Below are 21,199 nucleotides of genomic sequence, written 5' to 3'. Positions count from 1 at the left end.
GCTCTAGTTCGCCAGAAGCGGCTTAGTCATGCTGGCCCCATGACCCGGAAGCTGTAGGCCAGCTCCCTCCACCAATAAAGCGAGATGAGCGCCACAACCCCAGAGTCGGTCACGACTGGACCTAACGGTCAGGGGTCCTTTTTTAGCAGTCTTGCAGCCTTGTTCAGGGGGATTTGTTGACCTTGTGGGGTGCTGCCCTGCCATGCTATTCCCAAGCTACTGCAAGTCCTTGGGAGCTCAAGTAGGTCAATTCCACACACACACCTTTTTGTTTGTTTGTTCATTTATTTGTTTGTTTGTTCCTTCCTTCCTTTTTACCAATTTTTCAATTGGCACTCAACATTCCTAAGCCCCTTGAAATCACCAAGCAGAAGCCCTTGAACCTTAACAGACTATTTTTGCAGCTGATCTTTTTTCTCATAGTTTACAAGATGAATTACTTTTCAAAATAAGTGGGGAAGCACATCACAATGCATAAGCAGCTCCAGATCTGGGTGAGATCTGCCAACAAAATGATCAGTTGTCCCTATACTACAGTCTTCACTTCTCTAGACACCAATGAAGGAATAATATCAGATCAACGCAGTGTGCACTTGGGGAAATAAGAGGGTTCTCATAATTTTGCCGGGGGTTGAAGAATTCTTAAAGGGAACTATAAGGTTTCTTGTATGCGTTGACATTAACTGATTTAAATTAAGCGAGGAGGGGAAATGTAGTTTTATATTTTGTATTTTGGGGTGTGTTAAAAAATATCTAAGGAGACATGAATATGTGAAGGAGGGCCTTGTGCACAGAGTTTTGTTCCAACTGCTGAAGAGAAAGATCATTGTTCAATTTAAGAAGCGCTCAGTCCATGAGACCAGTTACAGATAGGTAGCCGTGTTGGTCTGCCATAGTCAAAATAAAAAAATTCCTTCCAGTAGCACCTTAAAGACCAACTAAGTTAGTTCTTGGTATGAGCTTTCGTGTGCATGCACACTTCTTCAGATACCAAGAAGAAGAATCTGAAGAAGTATCTGAAGAAGTGTGCATGCACACGAAAGCTCATACCAAGAACTAACTTAGTTGGTCTTTAAGGTGCTACTGGAAGGAATTTTTTTATTCAGTCCATGAGAGCAATGCTTCTCCACATGGCTGTGTACCTTCTTTGGCATCTGATTTTGCTTACATTTTCACAATGGGGAATTCAGTATTTTTTCTAACTGAGATCTTTGAACAAAATGCTTCTACACATTAGTATGGTTATATATATATATATATATATATATATATATATATATATATATCACCCGAACATTATTGTTTGGTGGAACCGAAGTTTCTCCACAGATTTTTGGCACCGAGTTTGGAAAATCTATTTGAGAAACTGACATTTCAGTGATCAGGGGCAGGTTGGCTGTATTGATCATCAAAACAGGAGGAAGTACTATACCTGGACGGTTTTTTGAAGGCTCCTGATGCGAACATCACGCCCTTCCACTACCAAATTAGCGCTGGACATATTTCCTCCTGCCACTACTGTGTACTTCCCGGAATCAGACATCTTTGTGGTAGTAATCAGGAGGCGATGAACGAACCGTTCTCTCTGAACTTTCATTCTAAAAATAATGCAAGCAAATGAAACTTAGAAAGTGTGGTCTCTTAACATATCAATAACTATATGTATATGGTATCTTTGTTTGATTCAGAAGGTCATGCTCTTCCCTCAAAGCCTTCCCTCTAGCTCAGTAAGTTCTGCTGTGTCTGAAAGTTGTCATATGGCAGAGTTGACGACTAGTACAATGACTAGCCAGTGTTGCCAAGTAACATTTCAATTCACCATCCATGTCCTGTATGCTTGTTACAAGCAGTGGCAGCAGCAGCTCTCAGGTCAAACTTCAACTTTTCTTTATATTCATTTTTTTAAACAACAACAACACAAATTACCTGTCTTCAAGCTGTAGCTCCTGTCCATCTTTCATCCACTGAACAGAAATGTCAGGTTCTGAGATCTCACATTCAAAAACAGCTTTTTTCTTCTCCACAACTTTTATGTCTTTGATGTGCTTTCTAAACTCAATGTGGCGAGCTAGGAAAAAACAAACCATGAGGGATATTGTCATTATGAGCCACTTTATAGTCCCAGACGATTAATAATTGCTTAATATATACTCCTCCTTTCCACATCAGTGCGCAACAGTAATTAATTGACAGCAATTCCCTGTTTGTTATATGCACATTTACAAAGGACCGCAAAACATTTTGTATTGAAATTAAAATAACAAGAAACAAAATAAGAAGCAGGTAGAGTAATTTCAACAAAATAAAACAATTAAGACATAGCAGTAAGATTAAAGAAAATGGGTTTCTTTAAGCATTTCTTAAGTCACTTAACCGGTTCAGCCTGTCGTATCTTTTGGCTGACATTACCAATTTCATCCACATTTGGACAGTCATAGCTTGGTGAGCATAGGCAAAACGTTCATTTATTAATAAGCTGAGATATGAGCGAGTCTTTAGCATGTGCATATAGCTCCTTCACTCCTATTTCTGGTGCGAGAAAATAAGCCAGTAAGTCTTCAATTAACCACAGTTTTCTGGTTTCTCCAAACTGGGAAGCTATGACTACCACCTTTGGAACAAACCAGGGTATTAAACTATGACATGAAGTTTCTTTAATATCATTTCAAAAAAAGAAACTCTGCTTAATTAGAGGCTTCCTGGTATAACTGCAGCTCATGCAAAGGAAGGAGTGAAGGGGGTACATGCATTCCAAAAAGGCTAGGTCACATGTCGGTTCAGGATTATCCAAACCAGTTCAGTAGTGGATCTGTTACTGTAACGGCTCATGCACACTGCTCTGGATTGATGTTTGCTTCAATTTAGTGCTAAAGAGCTAAAACAGATGGAAGAAAACTTAATACCTTCCACATATAAAGTTGCAGATGAAGCAGCTTTCCCAGCAACAAAACTGTATTCCGCAGCATCTCCAAAATGCACATTTCTTATCGAAAGTGAATGTGTAAGTTTCTTAGTTCTAATCTGGCACCGGTCCGTTGATTTTATTTCCACGCCGTTCTTCAACCATTTGTACGTAATGCCTTCATAATTAACAGTCACTTCGAAGGTTATTGTATCTTTCTCTTCTGCGTTGATGTCCTTCAGCATGGATGTTATCAAGATAGCTGGTTTTAAAGGAAATAAAAGGGAAAATATTTCATCATTGTCATCATCATCATTAAACTTATCAGTTGCTTTTCTTACAAAAAGTAAACTCAAAGTCACTTCCCACAACAAAAATAATAAAATAATAAAATAAAATAAAATAAAATAAAATATAAAATAAAATATAACATATATATTAAAACCAGCAAAATCTAAAAAACCCAGCCTCGGATTGATGTCATATGCATGTTTTTGAAACACAAATCAATGAACTTTGCAAAGAAGAGAAAACATATTGCAATTTTCTAGAACAAAAAAGTTTGGGAATTGAGGGGCTAAGTCAGGGGTTGTGGACAGGATCCAGCTGGTGGTCTGGATTCTGAGGCCACCCCGCCTCCTGTTGGCCACTTAGACATGTGGAAAGGGGCTTCCTGCCTGTCAATCATCTGACATCACCATGATGTAATTAAGTCAATGGATACATTGGCACCACAGAGATTCAGTGCCATATCCCAAGAAAGTAGGCCGGCTAAACTTTTAACCCCCTAAATTTACAAAGACTGAGAATAAGAGGCTGTGCAATGTTAACTATACTTCAGGCAAGCATTCTGCGCTCATGTCCATTTTAAACTTACGCTTCACTGTCAGGGTTGCGCTGACTTTGTCATTTCCGCAGACAAAGGTGTATTCGGCAGAATCCTCACTGCTGGTGTTCATGATGTTGAGTTGATGAAGCTTTCCCTGAACCACTATTTTGAACTTCTCGCTCATTTCAATTTCTACTCCATTTTTCAGCCACACAGCGGGCACATTGAAATGAGACACCTCGCACTCAAAAGAGGCAGTTTTGGTCTCGGCAACCTCAATATTTTTCATGGTCTTTGTTATGTGCACAGCTGTAGAAAATAAGATTGATCAAACACACAATTAGATCGTCTTTTATAACGTATCGCAAGGTACTTTCAGTCTGATATTTGATAATGGAGCTTGATTCTAATGATAGATTTGTTTTAACTTACTTTCTACAAAGAGTTTTGCTTTGCACTCAAGTTGTCCTACTACTGCTGTGTATTCTCCAGCATCAGCGGGAGATATATTTTGCAAAGTCAGCTTGTGGACTTTCCTCTGGGAGCTTAGTCGGTATTTGTCACTGGGCTTCAGCTCGACGTTCTTGTGGAACCATTTGACTGGGACGGTGTCATGGGACACACTCACTTCAAATGAAACAACGGCATTCTCCAGAGCAGTCACATCCTTGGGCTTCTTGATTATCTTGACAGCTTTAGGGAAGAAGTAACCAACAATTTAGTTACTCGCTTGGCTTCAGTTAAAACCACTGTAAGACAATTGGCTTCAGGACTGGAAACGGCAAGAAGTTTTTGTTTCCCCGAGTTGAATGTAGCATGGAATAAAAGAGGCAGCAGTGCCCATAATGAAAGCCAGTGTGGTATAATAATTAAGAGGGTTGGGCTAGGAACTGAGAGAGCAGGGTTTGAATCCTCACTCAGCCACGAAGCTCACTGGGTGACCTTGGGCCAGTCACCATCTCTTAGCCTAACCAAACCCACAGGGTTGTTGTGAGGTTGAAACGTGGAAGAGGAGAACCATGTACACCAACCAGCTTGAGATCCTTGGAAGATAAAGGTGGTATATAATTGTAATAAATAAATGTTTTGGGCTCCCAGTATGTTTCCGAGCACAATTCAAAATGTTGGCGCTGACCTTTAAAGCCCTAAATGGCCTCTCCACCCCCATCATTCAGCCCAGACACTGAGGTCCAGCTCCAAGGGCCTTCTGGTGTCTCCCTCCCTGCAAGAAGTGAGGTTACAGGGAACCAGGCAAAGGGCCTTCTTGGTAGTGGCACCCACCCTGTGGAACGCCCTCCAGGGCTGTCTTACCCATAGGCATTAGGGGTGTGGTGCACCTGGGCTCTCAGGGGCGCCAGGCCGAGAGTCCAAGGCCTGAGAGTTGAGTCCAGGGAAGAGCTTGCCCATCATTCGGAGCACCGCGGTGGGCTCTTGCGTGCTGCGAGTTTGGGGGGTGACCAAGCCAGCAAGATGCTGAGGTGGATGACCAGCTCCACCCTCCTGTGCACCTGGGACTGGGCAACCCGGGGCAGGCGGGTGGATCTTTGCACCCCAGTGTCACATATGCTTAAAACAGCCCAAATGCCCTCCCATCAGATGTCAAGGAAATAAACAACTACCTGACTTTTATAAAACATCTGAAGGCAGTCCTGTTTAGGGAAGTTTTAGTGTTTGATGTTTTATCACGTTTTTAAAATTCTGTTGGGAGTCACCCAGAGGGGCTGGGGAGGCCTAGCCAAATGTGCGGGGTATAAGTAATATATTATTATTATTATTATTATTATTATTATTATTATTATTATTATTATTATTAAAAATGCATGCATCCTTCCTGCCATCATCTCTTTTCACAGTCCCCCCCCATTTTTTAAAAAAAATGTTTGTAGCACTTAAAAATACATCCCAAAATCTTTTACTAGAAATGATAATAGGACAGAGCAAATGAGTGTTGACAGTGTGGAGACTGATACTATATCATGATTCTTTATGATACTTTATGATACTATCATTCAACTTGCTTTAATTCTTCTCAGCCTATTTATTGTGTAGAGGCTGACTTACTTTCAACATGGAGTCGTGCATTGGCTCCTATCCTTCCCAGTTTAAAGCTGTAGACGGACTCATCAGTTACAGCGCATTTCTTGACTTTCAGCGTGTGGGTTGTCCCTTCCACCTTGATCTCATATTTGTCACCAGAATGCAGCTCAACACCATTCTTGATCCACTGAGCTCCTTTCACATCAGGATGAGTAAGTTCCACTGAAAAAACTGCATCTTGTGTTTCTGTTACAGTCAGGTTCTTCAACGTCTTCTTGATTTTGACGGCTGTTTGAAAAGAGCAAATCAAATTGTTGACGTTATACAGGTAGATATTATTATTATGTATTAAATTTCTATACCACCCTTCGTCCAAGGATCACAAGGGGTTTACAATATATAAAAAACAAAAACACCATAGTAACAAACCTCCAGTTTAAAAGGTCATAGATTGTTTAATTACCCATAGGCCTGGTGGAAGAGGAATGTTTTTGCCTGGTGCCTACAAATATGTAACAAAGGCACCAGGTGGGCCTCCCTGGGGAGAGCATTCCACAAGTGGGGAGCCACCCCCAAAAAGGCCTGTTCTTGTGTTGCCATCCTCTGGACCTATCACAGAGGAGGCACATGAAGAAGGGCCTCAGATGATGACCACAGGGTCTGGCTTGGTTCATATGGAGAGAGGCAGTCTTTGAGGTATTGCAGTCCTGATCCATTTAAGGCTTTATAGATGAAAACCAGGACTTTAATTTGGGTCCAGAAACTAACTGGCAGCCAGTGCAGGCAGTTCAGGATTGGTGTAATATGCTCAAACCTGGCTACTGAATTCTGCACCAGCTGAAGTTTCCAAACCATCTTCAGAGACAGCTCCACATATAATGTGTTGCAGTAATCTAACCTAGAGGTTACCAGAACATAGACAGCAGACATTAGGCTATCCCTGTCCAGATAGGGACACAGCTGGGCCACCAGCTGAAGCTGATGGAAGGCACTCTCCCCAGTCAAGATAGTCCTATTCTGAGAAACCCCTCTAAAAAGGGTGTTAAGGTGGGTGCTGGTGAGAGGAAGGCCCTGCACCCCCTTTCTGCTGAACCTCTCAGGATTGAAGCTATATTGTGCTGGAGTGCTGGCTCATCGCATAACTGGAGTTCCCAGTTTACACAACTCTTAGGTATTGTGTAATAAAAATGTAAGAGTATAGCTACCAATTGCATAGCTGAAATATACTGTTAAGTTCAGACAAGCAGATTCCATAGAGTTCTTACAGTCCATTCCCCCCCCCCCAAATATATTTTACAAAATTATTAACAGGAATATCCATTTTGGGAGATTTTTTTCCAATTTGTCCAGTGTGGAATTGAGACAAACTTTCCCCATTGATTACTCACTTTCAACTTTCAGCTTAGCGGATGTTTTTGAAGAGGCCACTTGATAGGTATATTCGCCAGCATCATCTACTTTGCTGATTGGGATATTAAGTCTCCTCTTCAAACCATCGGATTCACTTTTGCAGCGATCAGTCATTGAAAGTGGTTTCCCATCCTTCAGCCACTGGCCCTCAGAATCTGGATTGGTTACTTCACATTCAAAAACAGCTTTCTGGGACTCGGCCACAGTTAGATCAGTGAGGGGCTTTGAAATGGCGCCACCTGTGGGGAAATAAAGGACAAGCTTGTATTTCTTGTCCCTCTGATTAGATGCCTACTGACTACACTAATAGTCTATGTTGATGGTGTTCCTGGTGCAGTAACTGCTGCTATCTATGCAGACAGGCAACTTCTGCTACCATAACCAGGGTGAGGGTGACGTAGATAACCTTGGGAGGGTGATGTGGTCACTAGCACTCTGAAGCATTGCACATTTGTATCATCCTGTAAGTGACATTCCTACAGGCCACATTAAGTGGTGGTCCCAGAGAAAAACTGCAAAACAGAGGACCTTCTCAGTAGTTGCACCCACCTGGTGGAATGTCCACCCTTCAGATGTCAAAGCGTTAAAAAATCATATGAACTTTGGTAGACATCTGAAGGCAGCCCTGTTTCGGGAAGCTTTTAAGGCTGCGTATTTTGTATTATCCCTTTATATTTTGTTGAAAGCCCCCCTCCCCCCAAGTGACTGGGGCAACCCAGTCACATGAGCGGAGGTATACTTAATTAATTAAACCGTCATCATCACCATCATTGCTGTATTGATCTCTTGGATCCATAGACCATGTTGACCTGGATACTCTCCTCCCCCATGTTTCCATGGAGACAAAATGGATTATAATGCAACTACTCCCAGACTAGGAGTTGGAAAGGAATTCCTCTTCTTAGGAATGTCCACTTTCCTCCAACTATCATTCACCATGGTTTGTTTGTTTGTTTGTTTGTTTGGCAGGTCTCATGGACTTAATTATGAACTGAACTAACAAATATAAACAGCAGAGCATTTGACCTTCAAGAAAAAGTCAAGTGCTTTATAAATAACTAACCTGCTACAACCAGTGTCCCAGATGTCTTCTTTTCTCCAGCATAAAATGTATACTCTCCTTCATCGTCTTTCATCATGTTTACTACTGTCAGTTTATAGATTGTGCCATGTGCCTCGATCTTATACTTGGGCCCAGCTTTGAGCTCTTGGTCCTTAAAATGCCACACAACATCAATCCCTGCGTGGGACAGCTCAACTTCAAAGGTTACATTCTGAGTTTCGGTGCAGGTGATATCGTGAAGACCTTTAATAATCTGAATTTCTGTTGTTTAAAAAACAAAAGGCGACAGTAGAATCAAGTTGTTACTTGTTGCACGATCAGAATATGTATTTTAATAAAGCCTGCCTATCTGAAGAATACTTACCTTCAATTGTGAGATTGCAGCTGGTTTCAACCTTGCCTACTGCCAGTTTACAGTGTCCTTCATCTGACGCATGTGTCCTGGTAAACACGAGCCTCTGTTTTGTGCCTTTGGAGACAGCTTGGACACGGTCATCAGGTTTTATTTGCTCATCGTTTAGGTACCACTTGGATGAAGACACGTCAGGGACTGAAATTTTGCTTTCAAGGATGGCTCTTGTACCCTCAATAGCATGGACATCTTTTAGTGGTATAATGATTTCCACACCTGCAAATTGCAGATCAGAGATTTATATTGAAAGATCAATACATGGATTCTGGTGCTTTTAGCTTAAGTATATAAGAATGTGAGAAATGTACAAAAATAGATGGAACCAAGATCCTCCTCCCAGTGTAATTATCTGAAGCATCAGGTGTCCAAATGTCTCAGGAGGCTTTACAGATGGCATGCAGAAGGTCCCAGGTTCAATCACTAGCAATTCTTGGTAGTGCTGGAAGAGAACCCTCTCTAAAACCCTGGAGAGCCACTGCCAATCAGTGTAGACCAAGTGTGATGGCCTGGGATTTGGACTCGGAGGCTGAACCTGAGGAATCCCAGCCTGCACAGGAGTCCCTGCCTCCAGAACCAGCTGAGGCAGTGCTGGGGCTTGAGCCTGAAGAGTCCTCACCTGTGCTGGATCCTCAGGAGCAGACACCAGCTGGCTCCTGAGGTGATGGAGGACCCATTGCCTGCAGGTGCTCCACTCTCAGCCCTGTCAGGGGAAGAGGAGGTTGCCTCTGGGTCCGGTAACCCTCCAGCCTCTCCTGAGCTGCAGAGGCTCAGGGCAGAGAGGTGGAGGGAACTAAGTTCTTGCAGGGGGAGTGTTCGCCTCCAGGCCAGGAGAGGCGAGTCACCTGTGGACCGGGGCCGCCCTATGCCTCGGGGGAGATAAAAGCAGGCAGGCCAGTCCCATGTTGCGGGAGCAACATTGTTGGTAGCCTGTTCCTGCCTGTACCTTGTCCTGCCCTTCTGCCAGAGTTCCTGACCTCACCTGACTCCCTGCCTTGGACCCCACTTCAGCTTTGATGGACAGCCTCCATACCGCACCCTCGACCTCGGACTGGACTCAGACCTCACCGCACGGATAACCCTCGGGACCAGCACACCAGGGTTTTCTCAAGCTGTTTTGGGACTACAAATCCCACCATCCCTAGCTAGCAGGACCAGTGGTCAGGGATGATGGGAACTGTAGTCCCAAAACAGCTGGAGATCCAAGTTTGAGAAACCCTGGACTGAGCTAGATGGACCATGGTCTGATTCAGTATAAGGCAGTGCCCTATGTTCCCATATAGCTATCCCTGGTTGTTGCGGTGACAGCAGAAATATACTGCTTCTATACATATAGATTCTATTCTGTACATTCAGGTTCCACATAGTTGTCATAACATGCGGCTCATTTGTCATCCTTTTGTTAAAGCTACGTAGGATGGCTGCTCTCCCCACACTTAGCACAGCAAATTTCGCAAGACAATTATGACTTGCATTTTGTTATACGACTTCCGAAACACAGGCACTTACTATAGACTGTGACACGGCCAGTGGTTGAGAGGAGCAGGCTGGGGATGTTGAAGGAGTATGCTCCGCTGTCTTCCTTTGTGACATCTTCCACCAGCAACATATGTGACTGCTTATCTACTACAATGTGGACACGGTCACTTGGTTGAATCTCGACACCATCCTTCATCCAGACACCTTCAACGTTTTCTTGGGAGAGTTTCACTTCAAGTTGCACAATGTCGCCCTCGCACACTTTCTGGTCAGTAAGACCTTGAAGGACAGCGACAGGCCGTGCTGTATGGAATGCGAAAGAGAAGCAAGAAGTTATTAAACAATGATCAGGAGCTTCAATAAAATAGGGATGGGGAAGCTTTCTCCCCTAGCCAGGCTGCACCTGTCAGTAGCCCTGCTCTGGGTGCTCCTCAGTTGCCTTTGGCTGGCAGGAATGTGTCCTTGAACTCTGAAGATGTCTCTTGATTGCTTGGACAGAGAGCAGTGCAAGGACACCCTGGTTGCGAGTCCTGGGGGACCTGCTCCCTGCTTTACAGACCTTTCCCCATGTGGCCAGGGTGGGCAGAGCCCGGACTGACTCCAGCTACAAAAGCCGAAGCTGCTGAAGATGCCAGAGACCATCTTGGTTGTCTTAGTGCAGACCCAGGTCACTGAGCCTGAACTTCCACAGACACTGCCTGCCATGAACCATCACTGACAAGACTGGCAGCAACAGCAGCAGTTCCATGGTTAGGATAATGTTTTATTTTCTTGCTAATTGTGCTGTTTTAAATGTGCATTTGATATTTGACTTCCTTTAGTAATATTTTCTTTCAAAATGTTCTAAGATTTTTTTGTTAAATTTGCTGCGTTAAATATGCATTCTATAGTCGACCTTCTTTGTAATGTTTTATTTTGCAGTCTTCAAGATAATATTTTACTTTCCTGTTACTTATGCTGCTTTGAATGCATACTTTATAGCTGACTTTCTTCTGTCATGTTTTGTTCTGGATTGATTTATTTGATGTTTTAATATAGAATGCAAACCTCTTTGAGTTTTTTTTCTTAAAAATATAAAGTAGTATAGAAATGAAATAATAATAACAATAGTAATAATAATGTGTGTCTGCACGCGTGCATGCACACACGCACACACACACACACACACACACGTGCGCGCGCGCGCGCACACACACACACACACACACACACCATTGGAATACTGCATTGTTGAATGGGAATGTTACCAACTACACAAAGACCAGAGCTAGACTTGTGGTTCCACCCATCTGCACTTCTGGCCTCTGCTTCCAGCTCCACCCACCACTAGCATGATGGAAGGCTACTCATGATAGGATATGGTCTTTGGGCCTGGGGAAGAAAATGGGTTTCCCACTCCTGCTCTCAAGTATTTATAAGGCAGAACAACTTACGCTTCATCTTCAGTTTACAGGAGGTCTTTTTCCCATCTGCCACAAAGCTGTATTCTCCTTGATCTTCTTTAGCAACATCTTTAACTGTGAGGATTTGGCGACCTCGGCGTGAGGTTATCAGATACTTATTACTGGGTTTGAGCTCCACCTCATTATGATACCATTTTCCTTCGACATCTTCAGGCGAAAGCTCGCATTCCAGTTCCCCCGAGAAGGTTTCTGGGACTTCAATGTCTTCCAGTTCTTTAATAAACTCAATAACAGCACCTGCATTCAGATGCAAACATCTCAGTAAGTGATTTTATTACTTACGAACGTTCCATAATGTTTCTTAGCAACAGAATTAAAAAGAATGCCCAGTTCAAAATACTTCCATCTTTTCAAAATGCGGACTGGTCCAGCAAGCTCTTCTTATGTTTGTACATTCTATGCTAATCTAGGGCTATGCCCATGCACCAATGATTTAAATACAAAGACGGAGAATCTGCAGCCCCTCCCACAGACGACTCCAAACTCCCATCAGCCCCAGCTAGCCTGAAAACAGGGTTGTTTGTTTTTAACCATAGGCCAATTGAATAGTGCAAGGCTGGCTATTTTAAAAGTGACTAGGGTTGAGCATCGGAATGGTTACATGATTGCCCAAGCACTCATTTTGATTTGGGTTCACTTTGTCACTGCAAACCTTCCGAGACTTAAAGAACCAGGCACTTGGGCTCAGTGCTCATTAGTTGCGCAGAATGTGCAGCTGATCAGACCAGTTGTTCGATCTGGCCACTGGGGAAATCTATGGTCTGAGAAGCCTGCACTAAGAGCCACTCATTACACAGCACCACCCATATTTCTATAGTAATAAAGAGTGACTGAGATAGAAATTACATTGTACTAGAGTAACCTTTTGCAAGGGACACGGGTGGCACTGTGGGTTAAACCACAGAGCCTAGGACTTGCCGATCAGAAGGTCGGCGGTTTGAATTCCCGCGACGGGGTGAGCTCCCGTTGCTCGGTCCCTGCTCCTGCCAACCTACCAGTTCAAAAGTGCATCAAAGTGCAAGTAGATAAATAGGTACCACTCTGGTGGAAAGGTAAACGGCATTTCCGTGCGCTGCTCTGGTATGCCAGAAGCAGCTTAGTCATGCTGGCCACATGACCCGGAAGCTGTACGCCGGCTCCCTTGGCCAATAAAGCAAGATGAGCACCGCAACCCCAGAGTCGGTCACGACTGGACCTAATGGTCAGGGGTCCCTTTACTTTTAGAGTAACCTTTGCCCTCACCTTCAACAATTAGTTTGGCTGTTGTCTTTACAGACTCGTCTTCCACCAGGGCACAGCTGTAATCGTCTTCATCGGACTTATCAATCATTAGCACTGAAAGGAAGTGAGCCTTCCTGTCAGAGTGCGTTCTGTATTTGTCTCCATAAGAAATCTCCAGACCATTTTTGTACCACTGCACTTTAACGAAAGGCTCGGAGGTTTCACACTCAAAGGTCGCCATCGAATCTTTCTCCTTAGCAGTGACATCTTGTAAAGTCTGTGTGAATGTGATATGCTGCTTGGCTGCAAAGAAAATAAAAAGAGAGGCCAAAAGATGAGAATGAATATTATATGATTTGAGCGTAAAAAGAAGACAACATTTTGGAAAGGGGGCAAGAGGCCCCCTTTTGAAAAGGGATATTACCTTGTACTAACAAGAAAGCATGACTTGAGGTTTCACCAGCTATGTTAATGGCTTTCACCATGATGCTGGCAGAGTCCTCTGCTGTTACGTCTCGGATGACCAGCTCACAAACATTATCTTCCGGCCAGAACCAATAGATGCGATCTGACCTCTCAATCTGCACACCGTTTTTGAACCACTGGCACTCTGGGTCTGGTTTGCCTACCACACGGACGCGGAAATGAGCATCACTTCCTTGGCCAACTGTCTGGCTTTGGATGCGTTCAAGTATTTTGGGAGCCTCCATGCTGGGACTGAGTTGAACTTTCTCTGGCTTGATGGTTGGAATAGTGACTTTGCCTTCTTCCAACAGGGCTTTCTTCTCTTCCTCGGTTAACTCTTTGGTCCAGTGAAGAAGTTCATCCTTTGTCTTTTTAAGCAGCTCTTCATAGGACTCGTCCTTCTTGCGAGATTTGAGCTCCACAGCAGTGATTGCTTCAAAATAGCCCTCCTCAGTTCTGCGCTTGAATTTACTGCGGAGTTCTTCAGATTCTTCAGACACTTTTTCGTGGCTCACTTTTTCGGCCTTCTTCAGCGTCACCACCTCCTTGGTAGTTTTCTCAACGGGCTTGTCAACCTTTTGAACTTCAAACAAAAGTTTGCCAGGCTCTGTTGCTGGAGCTTCATGCTTAGGCTCAGGTGCTCGGCGAAGCACGGATCTGAAATCTTCCCGCTGCTGAATCTCAAGTTTCACCTTGTGTTCCGTTGCACCTTCGGGGTTTTCAGCAGCTACTTTTACTTCACCTGTATCGTAGGATTTGCAGTCCACAATATCCAAGTAATAGATCCCATCGTAACGGAGTCTAAACCTCTTGCTTTTGCGAATGAGTTGGCCATTGAGGTACCAGTTGACTTTGGGCTGTGGATAACCAGTCACCCGGCAGCGGAACCGTGCTATTTCACCCTCAATAACTCTTGCTGGTTCAGGAAACAAGACTATTTCTGGCTTCTGTTTGACTTTCTGATCTTCTGTAACTCCATGAAGAGCGCCCTCATGGGCCATTCTCTCGAGTTCTTCAATGCGTTGCAGCCCCATCCTGCCTTCTGGCAGTTGGGATTCTTCAACAAGGCTCTTCTCGTCCTTAACAATGAGTGTCGCCGATGTGTGATCAGTGCCATATTTGTTTGTAGCTCTGCAGGTGATCACTCCACTGTCTCTGGGATAGGATACGTCATAGTCAAGGCTGCAATATCCAAATTCATTAATCATTCTAAGCCTGTTGGCTGCCTCCAAGGGCTTGCCGTCGTGCAGCCACTCCACCACCATTGTTGGGTCACCAATCGGCGTGAGTCTGCACTCAAAATGGGCTGGCCCAAAGCGCTTCAGCCTTAAGGAAGTGAGCTTCTTCTTGAAAAACGGCTTCTGTTGTTTTTCTTTGTCGTAAAGGTCACCTTCCTCCCACTGCTCTTGACCATAACGCAAGTGGAGAGGTTCTAGTTCTGGTGCTGCAATCTCTTTTGCTTTATAAGTCCCCTTGGGAATGATTAATCTCCTCTCTGGTTCGGGTTCAGTGAGCTCAACTTCAACATTCACTTTACACCGTGTAGTGTCACGTCCAGCTTTGTTGATGGCTGTCGCAGTATACCATGCAGCGTCATGTCTCACAGTGCGCTCGATTTTCAGGGCAGCTTCTCCTTTTGTTCCTTCAATTCTGAAACACAGAGTGTCAAAAGTAAACACTTGCTCTTCGTAGAGCTTTTCGGTCACTTCAATGCAATTGTTTTTTGTTTTAATGGTTAGCATGGTTAGCCTTCTCGGTAGTGGCGCCTGCCCTGTGGAACGCCCTTCCAGCAGATGTCAAAGCGATAAACAACTACCTGACATTCAGAAGACATCTTAAGGCAGCCCTGTTCAGGGAAGTTTTTAACGTGTGATATTTTATTGTATTTTTGGTTTTTATGGAAGCTGCCCAGAGTGGCTGGGGAGGCCCAGCCAGATGGGCGGGGTATAAATAATAAATTATTGTTGTTATTATTATTATTATTATTATTATTATTATTATTATTATTATTTAGCAAATTCACAGACGCTGCTGGAGAATTTCACTGAAATCTACATAAAATCCAGCTCACCCACCCACAATATCTTATTTAGTAGAAGAGAAGAAGAGGAGTTTGGATTTGATATTCTGCTTTATCACTACCTGAAGGAGTCTCAAAGCAGCTAACAATCTCCTTTCCCTTCCTCCCCCACAACAAGCACTCTGTGAGGTGAGTGAGGCTGAGAGACTTCAGAGAAGTGTGACTGGTCCAAGGTCACCCAGCAGCTGCATGTGGAGGAGCGGGGACGCGAACCCGGTTCACCAGGTTATGAGTCCACTGCTCTTAACCACTACACCACACTGGCTCTCTAGTAGTGCTGTGGAAGTTCTTGAACTGGTGTATGAGCATTGGTTGGAAATGCCATGAGCCCTGGGGAGCTCGTTTTATCTTACAAATAACTCTCCTTAATTTCCTTACTCATTTATTGAGTTATATTTCAATTGCAGTGTAGCCATTGAATACGGCATTGTTTGTACATGTGTATGTATACAAATAAATGATTTCTTTCACCCCATTACAGATGAAACAAACTAGTTATATATTTACCGAACAAAATCAGTAAAGACTCACTTTATGTTTGGATATTTGTGGGGTACGATGATGTCACTGTTCTTCAGCCACACAATGTCAGGATTGGGGTTACCCCTGGCCCGCACATTCATTTCCAGTTTATTTCCCTCCTTAACACTCATGTTCTTCAGCTTCTCTACAAACAGTGGTCTCACTAAGTGTTCCTTAGCTAAAAAAGAAGAAGATGACAGGTTATCAGATGAAGATACTGAGGAGGTAGACTACTGTAATCAATGTCCAAAAGAGGTAGAGCAAATACCTTCCACTGTCAGGGTCATTGTGATGGATGTTTTGCCTGCTCTGTTTTGGGCAATTACAACCCATTCACCGGAATCATCAGGTGTAGCTGGAACAATAATCAGCGACTGTGTGCCATCTTCCTTAATCACAATTTTATGTGTGTAATCGTTAAGGACTTGTTGACCTATGGAAATAAATATACATATTATTTTAGACAGGAGTGTTGTTTTCCTTCAATGTGAATCTTTGATTTTGCAAAGAGCTGCACGACGAGTGGTGAGTGTCATACCATTGTGGAACCAGTATGTTTCTGGCATGGGTCTGCCCACAACTTTGAGGTCAAATCTCGCCGTCTGCCCTTCTGCACATTTAAATGAGGTTGGCTTCAAGACGAACACTGGCTTGTACAACCTCTCCAGCTGTGCTTCGTCCGTCTCCTCCAGTCTCCGTGCAGGTGAGCGTGAAGGGGAACTGCGGGCAGGAGAGCGGCTTGGGGAGCGAGGAGAGAGAGACCTGCAAAGATAATAAACCATCCTATTAAACACATGCTACCAATGATATCTGAAATGTAGCAACCTACAGGGACCCTCCATTGAGTAATTCCATTACAGCCATACAGATGGCTTAAGGGGCACTTATGTCAATTAATTAGAGAGTGCTGTGTTGTGGGACATACAAAGTACTACTTGTATGTGGCCATAGTCATCCTAGGCCAGTGGTAGTGAACTTGTAGCGTTCCAGGTGTTACTGGACTCAAGTTCCCATCAGCCCCAGCCAGCATGACCAATGGTGAGGGGAACTGTAGTCCAACAACATATGTAGGGTCACAGGGCCACCACCTGTGCTTTGGCTATAATATAGTGGGCCACTCCTCTCCCCAGACTATCTTGGGGATGTGACTTATTCTGCAGTGGCTGCCAATTAGTTTCCAGGCCCAATTCAAACTGCTGGTTATGACCTATAAAGCCTTAAACAGCTCAGGCCTGCAATACCTCAAGGACCGTCCCTCCCCATATAAACTGTGGCATACTCTGCGTTCATCATCTGAGTCCCTTTTTCATGTGCCTCTTCCACATGCGGTCCAGAGGATGGCCACACAAGAAGAGACTTTCTCTGTAGTGGCTCACTGTTTGTGAAATGCTCATCCCAGGGAGGTTCGCCTGGCGCCTTCATTGTATATTTTTAGGCGCCAGGTGAAAACATTCCTCTTCAACCAGGCCTTTGGCTGATAAATATTCTACAGCCTTTTAAATGTGTCTGTGGGAAGGAAGTGGTTCTTGTTTTGCTGTTTTGTTCTAATCATTTACTTGTGTTTTTATCTTGTATTCTATTCTGCGACCCGCCCTGAGATCTTATGAGGAAGGGTGTATATAAATTTACTAAATAAATAAAATAAAATAAATTCTTACCGATATCTTCTAATCATTTCAGGCGATGGGATATAACCTGGAGACCCACTTGGTCCAACAGGCTCAACGTATAATTTTGCAGAGCATATGGCATTTCCTTTTAAGTTACTGGCAAAGACAGTATAAATGCCTTCATCTTCCGGTAAGACAACAGGTAAACGGAGGCTGGCTCTGCCATCTTGTAGAACCTCCATGTGGTAGTGGTCTCCATGCTTGATACGCTTGCCATCCTTGTACCATGCAATCTGCATTAAAAAAAAAAATCAAACTTGCAAAACTATGTAGGTGGCAAGAATGAGGTTCCTATAAATGTTCTAAAATTTCCCATGACATACTCAGTTGATTTTCACACTCTTATAGTTGGTAACATGAAAATGTGTGGATATGTGTTCTCTCTTTCCTTTTCCTTTCTTTACAATGCATGAAAAGGCACATCAAGCTTAAAGAATGAAAACACTAAAATAAAGCTTCCTCAAATTATATCTGTTTTCATCTAGGTGTGTGCAAAACTTTAGATGTGTTACTTTTGTAAACTATGAAAGGTGTTACTTTTTCAAATTGGTTTTTCCTGTTGAAGTCAGATGAATGAAGAAATGTCCCCTATATAAACATGATTTAACTGGTGGTGGTGGGAGGCATACAAATAGCACAGTTTGTTCTGTTGTAAAGTACACACACACACACGTCAGTTTGCATTTCTTAGTGCAGAAAGTATTGATCTGATGTATAGAGATCTTTCCTATTCTGATTAATTCAAGAGGGTTCTGGAAGTTTCTGGAAGCTTTTCTGTGTGAAAGAAACCTCGTGATTGCTTGGGTTATATCTTCAGAGAAGCTGTGTGCAGCTGGCTTGAACTGGTTCTCTTATCTCTTCCAATTAAGGTCATGCTGACTATAAATATAGGCCGGAAGGAGCCTGGGTTTTACTTTCTCTTTCTATCTCTCTTCCTTCTGGTGTGGTGTTCTGAACATAGTATGTTTAGGGCAGTGGTGTCCAAACATTTTTCAAAGAGGGCCAGATTTGATGAAGTGAAGGGCCGTGAGGGCTGACCAGAGGGACAACCAAAGTTGTTGACCTTTTTTTAGGATTGAAGTTGTTGTTGAGTTTTTTTTAGGATTTTACCCCAGGTAATAAACTGCCACAGGGCCAGATTAAACTGGCTGGTGGGCTGATTTAGGCCCCCAAAACGGACATGCCAAAGTTTAGTCTTGTTATAAGTTTATAAGCTTTGTAAGTGCTGCAACTGGATTTTTATGGACTGTGCCAATCCTGAATGCACTGGATTTGTGACCATTATGTTTATTTGCCTTCAGTAGCAAGTAAAAGCTCTGGCGAATGAAGTACAATTGCCTCTGGTCTATTTTTGGGAACTCTGCTACGTGTTTAAGGTTTTCCTCCACACATACGACAATACATACCTTGGGCAAAGGATATCCAGTCATCTTGCAATGAAAGGTCACACCACTTCCCTCAAGGATTCGGTAATTCTTCAGCCTCATTTCAAATTCTGCTTCCACTGTTTCGGATTCAGAAACATCAACCACCATTTCTTCTCCGTCTTCTTCAAGGAGTTCCTCCAAGGTGGTCTTAATAATTCTGTATTCAATTTCTTTGATAAGTCTTTCTTCAAAGGAGGAAATGTGAAATTCCTACAACAACAACAACAAAAGAAGTGTTTAATGAGGGTTATATTCCAGTTCTTAGGACAACCACAAAGCAAGGAAAGAAGCAAAACAGAACTGAAACGCCTTGAAATTATAAACGACTACTTCAATAGACTTACCTGTTCTTCAGCAAAAGTTCTGACAAGCACAGTATCTTTTGCCATTTTCTTCATAATTAGAGCTTGTTCTTTTTCATATTCTTTTTCGTAGTCGGGATACAAAGTTGGTGGGGCTTCCACAGCCACTTTAGGCTCTTGTACATATGCAGTTACTTGGGTTTGATAGAGTGTTTCTTGAGATTTTAGGTAGACCTCGTAGTCAGCTAAAGGCAAAAATATACTAATTTTAGTAAATTGACATATGAGAACATGTTGCCATCTGAGTGCTGGTTTGATGGGGGGAAAGGATCCTAAAGCAGAATATTTTTGTGCTGAGTTAGGGACACTGATTCTGCCCTTCCTTTAAGGTTGCAGTATAATTAGAATGCCTTTTTAAAAAGTGAATGTTATAAAACAGAGGCCCTTAAGTGATTTGCTGGGGCTCATGTGGGAATTGTTAGGTCTCGGTGATTGTGCCAAATATATGTTGGAAACAATATGGATCAGATGCAAGGTAACAAGCACAAATTACCAATGATGTGTTCTGATACTAAAAATGTTAACCAATCTCTGGTTAAGTCAACATCTAAGATTAGCCAACACCATCCTTCTTGCGGTATCTATGTTAACTATCATTGCCATATTCAGCTATTACTTTAAAAATCCAGGGATCTTTGCTCTTTGCCATGTGTAAGAAACCCTTGTCACTTCTTGCCATGTTAACCTGGACAAGCTGGGCAATTGTGACAAGCGGGAGACCTACATTTGCCCCCCCCCCCCCCGAAGCTTGAACTGTCACGGGGGCCCCTTCACAACCAGCAATGAGGTCTGGGTAACTGTTGCCTTCTTCAATGGGGTTGTTCCATGACAGGTCACCACACATTTACAACATCAGTGCTACAGTGGTGTGAGGTCAGTGAACTAGGGGACAGGGCCTTCTCGGTAGTGGCGCCCTCCCTGTGGAACGCCCTCCCACCAGATGTCAAAGAGAACAACAATTACCAGACTTTTAGAAGACATCTGAAGGCAGCCCTGTTTAGGAAAGCTTTTAATGTTTGATGTATTACGGTATTTTAATATTTTGTTGGAAGCCGCCCAGAGTGGCTGGGGTATAAATAATAATAAATTATTATTATTATTATCCCCTAAATGTTCCCGGTAAATTATAGTATTAAAGTATTAAAGCCTAGTGCCTCCTTTTCAAAGCCTGGGGAGCGTCTGCCTGGCTTAAGGAGGAAGGTGCGGTGCTCTCCAGCAGGGAGAGAGGTATGATGCTCCCACACACATCCCCCCCAATTGCCCTTGCAACCTGGTGCCTCTGGCCCAAACGGTTCCCCTATGAAAATATTCACTGCACGCCAATGTGTGCTATGGACTCTCAAATGTTGTGATTGTTGAAATAGATACAACAACAAAAAATTAATCCTTTGTAGTTACGGTATTCATATTGGGTCTACTGGAACCCAACTTTTTACGCAAAAAATCCTCCAGGATTAGGGGCCCTGGAGCTTAAGCTTCATTAGTTTCATAGTAGACCCACCCCTGTTGTGACTTTGTCAATTCTTAGACAACAACAGTGTCTCCTTGCCTGAAGTTTGCCCATGCAGTGCCCAGTGCAGACGCCCACAGAGACCTTTCCTCATGCCCAGAGGGTGCCATACCCTGTCTGAAATTAGGAAGCATTCTATAGAACAAACTAGCAAATGGCACTTTGCAAATATGCCCATCAGCCCCAAAAGGTTGGCAACCCCTGATACTAGCCTTCCTCTTCTTGATTCCCTCCCTCCCCCCCAAAAAAATCACCAATTCCCTGCTCACATACCTTCTTCCAGTAAGGAAGCTGATGCAGAAACTTCCCCATGTTTGTTGCGAACAACAATAGTGTATTCTCCGGCATCG

General features: G+C 43.4%; 1 protein-coding gene across 1 annotated transcript in view; it reads right to left on the bottom strand.

Moving 5' to 3' along the window:
• LOC310691422 (titin-like) overlaps positions 1 to 21,199 on the bottom strand; it is a 284,446-nt gene that overhangs the window by 239,410 nt on the left and 23,837 nt on the right. Inside the window, exons 17-36 of the mRNA XM_083471213.1 lie at positions 21,123 to 21,197; positions 19,322 to 19,524; positions 18,957 to 19,187; positions 17,539 to 17,783; positions 16,419 to 16,642; positions 16,149 to 16,313; positions 15,890 to 16,058; positions 13,238 to 14,928; positions 12,835 to 13,116; positions 11,563 to 11,829; positions 10,160 to 10,432; positions 8,606 to 8,869; positions 8,242 to 8,502; positions 7,157 to 7,417; positions 5,793 to 6,056; positions 4,164 to 4,424; positions 3,780 to 4,040; positions 2,904 to 3,164; positions 1,927 to 2,068; positions 1,433 to 1,598 (exon numbers count right to left, since the gene is read on the bottom strand). Of these exons, the coding sequence (XP_083327339.1) occupies positions 1,433 to 1,598; positions 1,927 to 2,068; positions 2,904 to 3,164; positions 3,780 to 4,040; positions 4,164 to 4,424; positions 5,793 to 6,056; positions 7,157 to 7,417; positions 8,242 to 8,502; positions 8,606 to 8,869; positions 10,160 to 10,432; positions 11,563 to 11,829; positions 12,835 to 13,116; positions 13,238 to 14,928; positions 15,890 to 16,058; positions 16,149 to 16,313; positions 16,419 to 16,642; positions 17,539 to 17,783; positions 18,957 to 19,187; positions 19,322 to 19,524; positions 21,123 to 21,197 (5,966 nt within the window). The remainder of the gene's footprint in view (positions 1 to 1,432; positions 1,599 to 1,926; positions 2,069 to 2,903; positions 3,165 to 3,779; positions 4,041 to 4,163; positions 4,425 to 5,792; positions 6,057 to 7,156; positions 7,418 to 8,241; positions 8,503 to 8,605; positions 8,870 to 10,159; positions 10,433 to 11,562; positions 11,830 to 12,834; positions 13,117 to 13,237; positions 14,929 to 15,889; positions 16,059 to 16,148; positions 16,314 to 16,418; positions 16,643 to 17,538; positions 17,784 to 18,956; positions 19,188 to 19,321; positions 19,525 to 21,122; positions 21,198 to 21,199) is intronic.

The sequence above is a fragment of the Podarcis liolepis genome, assembly GCF_965112155.1.
Source record: "Podarcis liolepis genome assembly, chromosome: 1".
Classification (NCBI taxonomy): domain Eukaryota; kingdom Metazoa; phylum Chordata; class Lepidosauria; order Squamata; family Lacertidae; genus Podarcis; species Podarcis liolepis.
This window is presented reverse-complemented; position numbering and strand designations above follow the sequence as displayed.